General features: G+C 49.2%; 1 protein-coding gene and 1 pseudogene across 1 annotated transcript; both read left to right on the top strand.

Moving 5' to 3' along the window:
• Positions 1–1,786: 1,786 nt before the first annotated feature.
• On the top strand, positions 1,787–2,527 carry LOC101775404 (annotated as a pseudogene).
• Positions 2,528–6,683: 4,156 nt separating this feature from the next.
• On the top strand, positions 6,684–8,645 carry LOC101775938 (protein ALTERED XYLOGLUCAN 4-like). Its single transcript, XM_004965019.3, has 3 exons — positions 6,684–7,153; positions 7,244–7,542; positions 7,631–8,645. Exons 1-3 carry the CDS (start codon positions 6,688–6,690, stop codon positions 8,414–8,416), a joined length of 1,551 nt encoding a protein of 516 aa, XP_004965076.2. The 5' UTR covers positions 6,684–6,687; the 3' UTR covers positions 8,417–8,645.
• Positions 8,646–11,137: the final 2,492 nt, after the last annotated feature.

Below are 11,137 nucleotides of genomic sequence, written 5' to 3'. Positions count from 1 at the left end.
GGCAGTAGCCCCCCGGCGCCGGCAGCAGCCCCCCGTCGCCGGCCGCAGGGCCCGCCGCCAGCCACCCGGAGACCCCCCACGCCGGTCGCAGGGCCCTGTCGCCGCAGGCCCCCGTCGCCGGCCGTAGCCCCCGGCTGCCGGCAGCAGGCCCCCGTCGCCGGCCGCAGGACCCGTCGCCGGCCTTCGCGCCGCTCCGCCGAAGGCCCGCCGCCCGCATTCGCGCCCGTCCGCCGAAGCCCCTCCGCCGGCCACCAGTTCGCCCGTCTGCCGAAGCCCCTACGCCGGTGAGCTGCTTGCTTGCTCCTGCGAGGCGACGGGAGCACCGGGGCAAGGAAAAAAAGAGGAGGGAACGGTGTGTTGTGGTTGCCGGGCAGCCTTTCTGAGGAAGAAGGAGATGGGGATGGAGAGAATGACAAGTGGGACCTAAATTGGGGGTAACAATGGCAATCCACACTGAAAATTGATTTTTTTGGAGCTGAGAGCACCCATCTAGCCAAACACCCCATTTTATTCTGGAGTTCTGGAGTGGAGCTGACTCCACCTGGAGTTCTGGAGTGGAGCAGCTCCATCCAGAGCTGGAGCCATGCCAAACAGGGCCTATAACCCCCGAGGCCCTGGCCCGACTCTAATTTCCATGTCTTTCACTTGCGCAATGTCCAAATAAAACTATGTCTCGTTCTTCTTCAATGTACCTTACTTCTCTTTTCTTTTCTTTTTTTAAATAAGACTCTGGCGCACGTCTAGACTGTTGACTTTAACAAAGAACGATGTGGCTCCAACTTCAATTTTTACATGTGCCGTTGTGCGCCAGTGCGCCACAAGTCTTACCGGCAACATGAATAAAGCCTTGTAAACTAGAGTTTTCCCACCAGCTGATGATCTGCAGTTCAACGACTTCAATCTCTCATACAATCGACTCGAGTACCCCTGTGAAGAATAGTACAGCACAATAGCCGTCTGTCCATTACTCTCGTGAATCCCTCGATTATCAAGAAAGGCTGGCTTGTTGCTGCAGCATCAGACATGGGAGAAAACACACAAGAACGGGCAGATCATGGCCCTTGTTCCCAGCCCAGAAGGCTTCTCGGTTGTTCTTTGTTTGCTCTCTTCACCTTGTCCCTCATCTACTTCATCTTCTACTCCTCTCCGTCTTCCTTCTCCTCCTACGTTGATCTTTTCGACCAATTCAAAACACAACGAGCAGCCAAGAACACTTCTCTCCCACCTCCTCAAGGTAATTGTTCTTCATATCTTTTTCGAAATGTGTATATACGTGTCTTGCTACAGGCTTCATCGTTTTAGAAAAGCTGCTAACCTGCATCATCAATTGCATTCATGGCCGATTCCAGCATGGTTGCAATGTGACTACAGCGACGGGAAGTGGGTGTGGGACGACAGCGTCACCGGCCCGCGGTACGACAGTGAGAACTGCGACATGAAGAGCACTGAGAAATGCGTCATCAACGGCAAGCCGGACAAGGGCTACCTGCACTGGCGCTGGCAGCCGGCGGGGTGCAACCTCTCGGCGCTTGACCCGGCGGGGTTCCTCCGGCTGGTGCGGGGCAAGCGCCTGGCCTTCGTCGGCGACTCCACGGCGCGGAACCAGGCCGAGGCCCTCGTCTGCTACCTCTCCACGGTGGCGCGGCCGGAGACGGTGCACCGGTATGAGGAGCGCCTCGGGCGCAAGTTCTGGCAGTGGGTGTTCCCGGCGCCACACAGCGTCAACGTCTCCACCTACTGGTCGCCGCTGCTGGTGCGTGCCGAGGGACACTCGGAGGACTACGCCATGACTCAGGAAGCGGTGATCCTCGACTCGCTCACCGAGCCATGGACCGTGGACGTCGACGCCATGGACATCATGGTGATCTCTGTGGGGCACTGGTTCCTGCGGCCGGGCCATGTTCTACGAGGACGGGGAGGTCGTCGGCGTCTACACCGGCCGGACATCAACAAGACCGATATTGGCTACCTCGGCGTGTACCGCAAGGTGATCCGGAGGACGCTCGAGTACATCAACTTCAACTCGACCGGCGACAAGCTCGTTGCGGTGGCCACCATCGCGCCGGGGCACTTCGACACCAAGCACAGCTGGAACCACCGCGACGCGTGCTCACGCACGAAGCCGTACGAGGACGGGGAGGCCGAGGTGGCGGCCGCGGACGCCGAGCTGAGGAAGGTGGTCCTGGAGGAGGTGGCAGCGGCGGCGGCGAGGAGGCAGCGGTGGGGGGTGCGGTTCGAGGCGCTGGACGTGACAAGGCTGGCGACCATGCGGCCCGACGGGCATCCCGGCCCCTACCTCTTTGCGCACTCGTACGACTGGCGCCCGGTGCCGGAGACCGTCGCCAACGACTGCCTGCACTGGTGCGCGCCGGGGCTCGTCGACACGTTCAACGACATGCTAGCCAAGATGATCGTTGCCGGCGGCTGAATGGATCTTGGCTGTCGCGGGGCGTACGTGATTCGAGATGATGATGCGCACATGGTGACGACCGTGGTTGATGCAGGATGAGACGCAAGGAGTGTTCAGCTCCATTTTTGGTAACAAAGATAAGTGCTGCAGATCGAGCAGACAGAGTTAAAGTCAAACAAATTTGTGAGGATTCGCAAAAAAATGTGAGGAATCTGAAGGTGATTTAACTCGTTTTGGGTGCGCATTTGCAGCTAAGTTGGGGTTCGGGAAACCGTTGGTTGGCGTTGGACGGGTTTGCCCGCATATGCATTGTTTGACATTTGGTAGTGTTCAAGTTTAATATTACTCCCCTCTCAAAAAAAAAGTTTAATATTACTCGTCGGTCAATTCATGGATGTTGTCTCACATGGATGGTCAGTGCCGGTTCAGGAGTCTGATAAAGCTAAAGTAATCACTCAAAAATTCAAAAATCTCAGAAGGGTTCTAAGAGCATGGAATTCTCAGCTGTCAAGCCTCAAGGGTCTAATCTCAAATGTGAAGCTGGCCTTATTTTTCATGGAATTGATTGAAGAATGCAGGGACTTAACTCTTATGGAATGGAATTTCAAAGTTCTTCTCCAGGATCATTTGCAAGCCCTTCTGAAACAGCAAAATATTTACTGGAAACAGAGAGGATCCATTAAATGGGTTAAGTTTGGGGATGAATCTACAAAATTTTTCCATGCTAATGCAACCATCAGGCATCGAAAAAGTTATATTAGGTCCCTAGAGGACACATCTGGTGTCCCACAGTTCCATCATCAAGTAAAAGAGTCCATTTTATGGGACGCTTTCAAGGACAGATTAGGAACTTCTGAATATAGTTCCATGATTTTTGACCTGCATGAGCTCATAGAACCCTCTGCCAATTTGAGTCATCTTGAGGAACCTTTTTCTCATGATGAGATTGATTTTGTAATCAATAATCTACCAAATGATAAGGCACCTGGTCCGGACGGGTTTAATACCAATTTCATAAAGAGCTGCTGGCCCATAATAAAACAGGATTTCTATTCTCTGTGTGATGCATTTCATTATGGTCATGTCTGTCTAAGAAGCATAAATGGATCATATATCACCCTTCTAGCTAAAACTGATGGAGCAGCAAAAGTCACGGATTATAGGCCAATTTCTCTCCTGAATACATCCATGAAGATTATAACAAAGCTTTTGGCTAACAGATTACAAAAGGTTTTACAATCACTTGTTCATGCCAATCAATATGGTTTCATTAAAACAAGAACTATACAAGACTGCCTAGCCTGGGCCTTTGAGTATCTTCATCTATGTCATTAATCCAGAAGGGAGGTCATCATACTTAAACTTGACTTTGAAAAGGCCTTTGACAAAATTGAGCATAAAGCTATGCTCTCAATCATGCAACAGAAAGGTTTTGGCAGCAAATGGATTTCCTGGATGGAGCAGATTTTTGGTTCAGGCACATCTTCCATCCTGCTTAATGGGGTTCCTGGGAAAAGATTCAGTTGTAAACGGGGAGTTCGTCAGGGGGATCCCTTATCTCCTCTCCTGTTTGTGCTGGGAGCAGATCTTCTGCAATCTATCCTGAATTTCTCAAAAGAGCAAGGTCATCTACAACTACCTATTCCTTTGACATATAGTCAGGATTTCCCCATCCTCCAGTATGCTGATGATACTCTAATTATTATGGAGGGCTGTCCCACTCAGATCTTACACTTGAAACAGCTTCTGCAAAAATTTGCAGTGTCCACTGGTCTTAAAGTAAATTTCTCTAAATCCATGATGGTGCCTATAAATGTTCCAGAAGAAAGATTGCAGCTCTTATCACAAACTTTTGGCTGTGCTACGGGTGGTTTGCCTTTTACTTACCTTGGGTTACCTTTAGGTCTCACTAAACCCAGGATTGAAGAATTTCTTCCAATGGTATCCAGATGTGAGAGACGATTAGTAGCCACATCCAATTTCTTATCAGATGCAGGGAGACTTCAGTTAACAAATTCGATTTTTACAGCTATGCCCATGTTTCATATGTGCACTTTCTTGCTGCATAAAACGGTGTACAAGCAGGTGGATAAATATAGAAAATGTTGCCTATGGCGAAAATCTGATATCAACAATAGGCAACCACCTAAAGCTGCCTGGGACTTGGTTTGTCGGCCAAAGAAAGTGGGTGGCCTTGGTGTTCTGAACCTGAGAACACAAAATGAAGCTCTACTGCTGAAGTATCTACACAAATTCTTTAATCATGCAGATATTCCATGGGTTCATCTGATTTGGGAGAAATACTATGCTACTGGCAGGCTTCCAGGACGAATAAGAAAAGGTTTTTTTTGGTGGCGTGACATTGTCAAACTTATTGATAAATTCAAAGGTTTAGCGACAGTAACAGTGGGCAATGGATCAACATGTTTACTTTGGCATGACCTATGGAACAATAAGATTCCTGCATAAGCATACCCACAATTATACTCTTTTACTAGAAAAGTTGATATATCTGTCAGGCAGGCATATATGTTAACCAATTTACAACATCTCTTCACACTGCCCCTCACTCCGCTGGCCATGACTCAATTGCTACAATTGGCTTCTGATTTGGATCTTATCTCCACAAATGATGATAAAGACAGATGGACATATATTTGGGGTAATCAGCACTTCTCCTCTTCTAAAGCATATCGGACTCTAATGGGCCAACAGGAGGTTCACCCAGTCTTTCAATGGCTTTGGAAATCCAAATGCCAAAGCAAACACAAGTTCTTTTTCTGGTTACTTCTTAAAGACAGATTGAGTACTCGGAATGTTCTTCGAAGGAAGCATATGGCGTTGCCCTCTTACTCATGTGTCTTATGCATGCATGACATAGAAGAAACTTTATTTCACCTGATCTTGGAATGTCCATTCGCGCAAGAATGTTGGATTAATATTAGTCTGTTTTCAGATTTGACACAAGAGCCCTATAATATCCTAAATAGCTTCAGAATTCAACTGCAAGTAAAATTCTTCATGGAGGTCATTATTCTCATGTGCTGGTGTATTTGGATGGCACGGAATGATTGCATTTTTCAGAACATCAACCCATCGGTTGATAGTGCCATGGCAAGATTCAAAGTTGTGTTTACGCAGGTTATGCTTCGCGTAAAAGAGGATTGGAAGCAACTGATGATAGAATGGCTAGACCGTACTTTGTAATCTTTATGATCTTTTTTCTTTCTTTCTTTGTCTGTTGAACCGGTTGTAGTACTTTTTCATATATAATATATAACCAGCAGGGTCATTCCCCTCCTGTTTCATCAAAAAAATATTACTCGTCGGCGGCGAAACAAGATTCAAGTAGTCAACGAGGCTGTCCGGCCCGACGTGCGCGCACGGCATCCGGAACGTGATGAGGTAGGTTTCATTTGAGCCTGCACGGCCTATCAATGACCTACGATGTTGGGCCCTTTTTTAGCATAACGGTGTTGGGCCTTTTGTGAATTCACACGGATACTAATTGGATCGTTTTCTGCAAGTGTGCTCAGGCCCATTGCAATCCTGCAAATTTTCACGTGTTTTCACGATCTGTTTTGGCTGATTCTACATTATCTATCTACTACTGCAGGTTAACTTGCTTCATATTCATGCTCAAACTATTTTTGTTAGCTTATGCTTTTGTCTAAGAATGCTTTTAGCAAATGTGATTGTACTAGTTAGGTGATCCATTTCCACATACATCCAATCTCTAGTCTGGCAGTGACAGGTGAGAGCTTTGCCCATGAAGCCATCGAGTTCGAGTCAACACAGCCCTGTCACTAGCTAATACCTGCCCTTTTGCATCTCCGTTCGTAGGCCAACCGAACTCAACCATCCAAACCCCTTCCAAGTTCCACCCAATCTTTTTCAGTGTGTCACCTCTCGTCGTGCAATAGGTTCGTAAGCTTTTCAAATTGCCAGCTGATGAAGTCACGGTCCAACGTGATCATCACACCTCGACATGACACATTACTTCTTGCATATATACTAGGACACGAATCCTGGGCTCTGGCAAGTTTTGGTGCGTTAAAATTACAAGAAGTCAATACACATCAAGAATTGATATTTACGAACAAGGAGCCCAAGCAACAAGTAGTGACCAGAAACTAGCCAGGTGTGCAGTTTGGTGAGCTACTAGCACGACTGCCACACCAAGTTCCTACCAGAAGTGACCAAATGTTCCTGCAACAACTGAAACCCAATAAAATATAGCCAAACTGAAAACATCCACACATGACACATCCTTCAAAATGAAGCCGGTATTCTTCAAAAATTTAGTTCCAGCTTCTGAACAGACCAGCATGGCCCCAGTTCCTACCTCTCCTTCCTCGAGCAGCACCGTGAGTCCGAGGCTGCTGCACAGCAACAGCAGCGAGTGGAACGCCGTGGTGCAGAGGAACATCAAGACCTCGCTGCTGCTGCTCCTGGTGCTCTCCACCATCTTCGTCTTCTCGGTCCTGTACTCGTCGCGCCGCTTGGGCTCAACGGCAGCCGAAGAAGTGCTCACGCAGAGCCCCTTGGTATGGGATCTTGACGTGAGCAGCCGTCTGGTGCCAGGAGAGGAGGAGCAGATCGATGAACTGATCGTCCCTGCCGAAAGCAAAGTAGCACCAGAACAGAGCTCCCCTTCAGACATCTCCTTGCCTTCTGCAAATTTGTCATCAGCTCCTACGGCTCCTACTCCAAGCACATCAGCTGAAGGAACAGGCGATCAAAGTAAGTTCCATTTCACAGTGCGTTGTTACAATATCTGCGACAGTAGTTCGACAAAACATTTGTTCAAGCGTTTGATTACTGCGTGCGTAGGTGTTGTTGGAGTACAAGTTGAGGAGAGATGCGACATGTCGGCGGGGAAATGGGTGAGGGAGCCCAAGGGCCCAGTCTACACGAACCTGACGTGCCCGACGCTGCCGGACTTTAAGAACTGCCAGAAGTACGGCAAGGACCCCGGCCACCTGTTCTGGCGGTGGCAGACCGACGGGTGCGACCTGCCGCGGTTCTCGCCGGAGCGGTTCCTCGACGTCGTCCGCGGCAAGCGGCTGGCCTTCATCGGCGACTCGCTGGCCCGCAACCAGATGGAGTCCCTGCTCTGCCTCCTGTCACAGGTCTGTAAATAACGGTTGCCATTCGTGTCAGTTCCGTTAAAGTTTGTCTAGATTCCCAGTATGGAATGGGTAACCGATGTTCGTTCAGGCCGAGACGCCAACGGACGTGTACCGCGACGCGTTCGACAAGTTCCGGACATGGCACTTCGCCGCGCACAACTTCACGCTCATGGCGATGTGGACGGAGTTCTACGCGCACGGCGTGCCGGTCCTCGATGCCGAGGGCAAGCCGACGGCCTCCTTCGACATCCACCTCGACAGGCTCAACACCAACTGGACTAGCCGCCTGCCGGGGCTGGACTACGCCGTCATCTCTGGCGGCAACTGGTTCTTCCGCGTCAACTACCTCTGGGAGGGCGGCCGCCGCGTCGGCTGCGTCAACTGCCGCGAGGCCAACCTCACCGACTTCGGCATCGTCCACGCCGTCCGCCGCGTCGCCAGGGCAGCTCTCGAGGCCATCGCGCGGTGCCGGGACTGCAAGGGCAGCCTCGTCACGTTCCTGCGCACCTACACGCCGGACCACTTCGAGCACGGCTCCTGGTTCAGCGGCGGATACTGCAACCGGACGCAGCCGCTGGAGGAAGGCGAGATCAGCTTGGAAAGCATCGGGTGGGAGCTGAGGAGGGCGCAGAGCGAGGAGGTGGCGCGGGTGAGGGAGACAACCGGGAGCAGGCGGTTCGGGGTGCTCGACGTGACCAAGGCCATGATGCTGCGCGCCGATGGTCACCCGGGCAAGCACTACGACAAGCGGTGGGTGAGGAACGCCAGCGACTGCCTGCACTGGTGCCTGCCTGGGCCCGTCGACATGTGGAACGACGTGCTGCTCCAGAGGCTCGCCCAGATATCGCCGCCGCCGCCGCCGCTGGTGCGCTGATGCCTGGCCGCCACGTAAGATTCGTTGAGCAGCTCTCGTGTGCGCTAAAACGAAGGAATTGGCGGGTGAATCCACTTCCACCACCCAACCCACGTCACTCTCTCGATTTTAATCCCCTGAGGCCCTGACTAGCTAATATGATTTGGCAGCCGCTTGGATTGATCGTTCGTTGGAGGACAATTGTGTTCCAAAACTGAATGCAGACTCAATACATCCTTCATTTTTCCTACATACTGTAGACTGCAAAAGCAATAATACATGTCCAGATGCAATAAATGAAATTCATAAACCAACCTAGAAAATGCAATAAAATCTGACAAACCAGCCTATTATGAAATTTGAAGAGTTGAAGACAGCCAACCCAAAGAAAATGAAATAACGTCTGAAAAACAGCACAATGCTGCCCATACTTTAGCAAATGGCAACACATGAAATTAATTTAGTACTTCAAGTAACACATTCAAACTAAAAATAGAGCTCAACGTAGTTGAAACATAGTAATAAGGTTTCCAAAACAAATAATTTATGCAGATCTTAGATAAAGTTGCAAACTTGATCTCATAACAAAATAGCATTAATCTATTTGGTTTTTCAAATCAACACCCAACATGGTAACACTCATTTCTGTATAGTGGTGGACTCCTGCTGCATGACAGGCTCTAGCTCCGCAAATTAAAGTGTTTGATCTTGTATTCCATCTTTCCAAAACTAGCTGAGATGTACTATTAGAAACCCATTACACATGCTTAAAGATAGAAAAAGATATGGTCAATTAAGACCAAAGGAAAAATAGGCAAGAAATAGTATGCCTCTACAGTCTGCTTACTTGCTGATAGATGTCATTTATTTCTTCATTTATTATCCTCCTCAAAATAACAAAGAGAATCTAGGCAAAGCTCTTGTCCTTTCTGCTTCATCTCTGAGCTTGAGGAGGGAGAATGAGTGAGACCTTGACGATGAGCCTGACCAGAAGCGTCGGCGACGGCATAAAAAGGCACACATCCCAGAAATGTTCGAACGACGGGGTGAAATCTGCTGTGCCGTCGAGCCGTGACCGTTGAGGGGATTGATAAGCCAAGGTTCACAAGCAAGAGTACTGCTCCATTTGCAGTAGCCTGCGTCGTCGTCGTTTTGCCGGTGCTGGTGATCCTCGCCGTCATGCGCGACATCGAACTGTACATGTGGATCCTTGGATGGCCAATATCGCCCGCAACCACAAGACCAGGTATTGGGGTGTTGTAGCCTTGTGGGTCCCTAGACTACCATTTCCTCTATGGCTGATATTTTGCTCTTGCCTCAAACATTTGTGAAAGTTTGCTTTGCCTAATTTCATTCTTTTTGCCATTGTGACGTCTGAGTCCAGTGGCCAAACAAAATTTTATTATGCCTAGGCTTTCACTCTTTATTGCCAAATAAGATCGGAGTTACATGTTTTCCTTAACTCTTTAGGAGCAATCATATCCAACTTATCAAACTTATGTTCTATAAACGTTTATGCAATGCGTTTGCTTTCCTTTTTTGTTTTCTCGGTTTTTCCTTTTTTTTTTCCTTTCCCGCTCTCCGCACTCATCTACTCTCTTGCTCCTACCTAGTAAAAAATTAGATCTACTGACTATTTTGTATGGTCTCTGTTAGGATAGAATCTACAGATTCTAGATACACATCTAGCCGGGATACAAGAGGTTGACAAGGGTTCATGACGTTCTAGTCTTAACCGAGAGGGAGTGAGAGAGATAGGGGTACCTTCACCCCTAGGGGTGGAAGCAGCAGAGCTGCTGGCCATCGTGGGTTCGCTTGGGGAAGTCTGCGCAAGGCAGCGACGCGCAGTGCCGAGTCCGGTCGCCTGTGAGGTGGCGGTGGTACTTCCCGCCGCTACTGCGCAAAACCTAGATCGGTAGGTGTGTTGGTGGGGCGGCTGGCTGCGGCGAACCTCGTGAGTCGAGCCGGGTCCCCCACCCTGTTTATATAGCGCAGCGCGACAGGGGCCTACCACCCAATGCTAGGGTGAGCGCCCCCGATCAGGGCGCGGATCAGGGTCCCGATGGGCCTTTGGGGCCATTGGGGAGGAGATCAGTCTAACATTCTCCCCCTTGATCTCATCATTTACTTTTAACTTTACACTTTTCGCTTTTATTCGTTTCATCGTAGATTAATATGTAGAGCATACCTCATCGTCACAGCTTAATCGCCGATAGAATCAACAACTACAACACACCTCTCTATTTTGAAACAATTCTGTTTCTTTTGGGCCTTTTCCAATCCAGGAATCATAGGCTTTCCCTTAAACCCATGCCGGCTAAGTGTTCTCTGAACACATTGGGTGGTAAGCCTTTTGTGAGCGGATCCGCAAGCATATCTTTTGTTCTTATATGCTCGAGACTTATAGTGCGATCCTGGATTCTGTCTTTCACAACATATAACTTTATCTCAATGGTTTTGGAAGCATTGCTTGATTTGTTGTTGTGAGCATAGAGTACTGCTGGCTCATTGTCGCAGTACATCTTTAGTGGTCTGTGAATACAGTCAACCACTCTCAATCCGGGTATAAATTTCTTTAGCCACATCGCCTGCCCCGTGGCCTCATGACATGCTATGAATTCTGCATCAACACAGTTACTTTCTGTTTTGAGCTTCTCCATGAGATAGCTCCTCCTGCGAGAGTGAATACGTATCCAGACGTGGATTTTCTATCATCTTTGTCTCCCGCAAAGTCTGCATCTG

This window comes from Setaria italica, chromosome IV (genome assembly GCF_000263155.2).
Source record: "Setaria italica strain Yugu1 chromosome IV, Setaria_italica_v2.0, whole genome shotgun sequence".
NCBI lineage: Eukaryota > Viridiplantae > Streptophyta > Magnoliopsida > Poales > Poaceae > Setaria > Setaria italica.
This window is presented reverse-complemented; position numbering and strand designations above follow the sequence as displayed.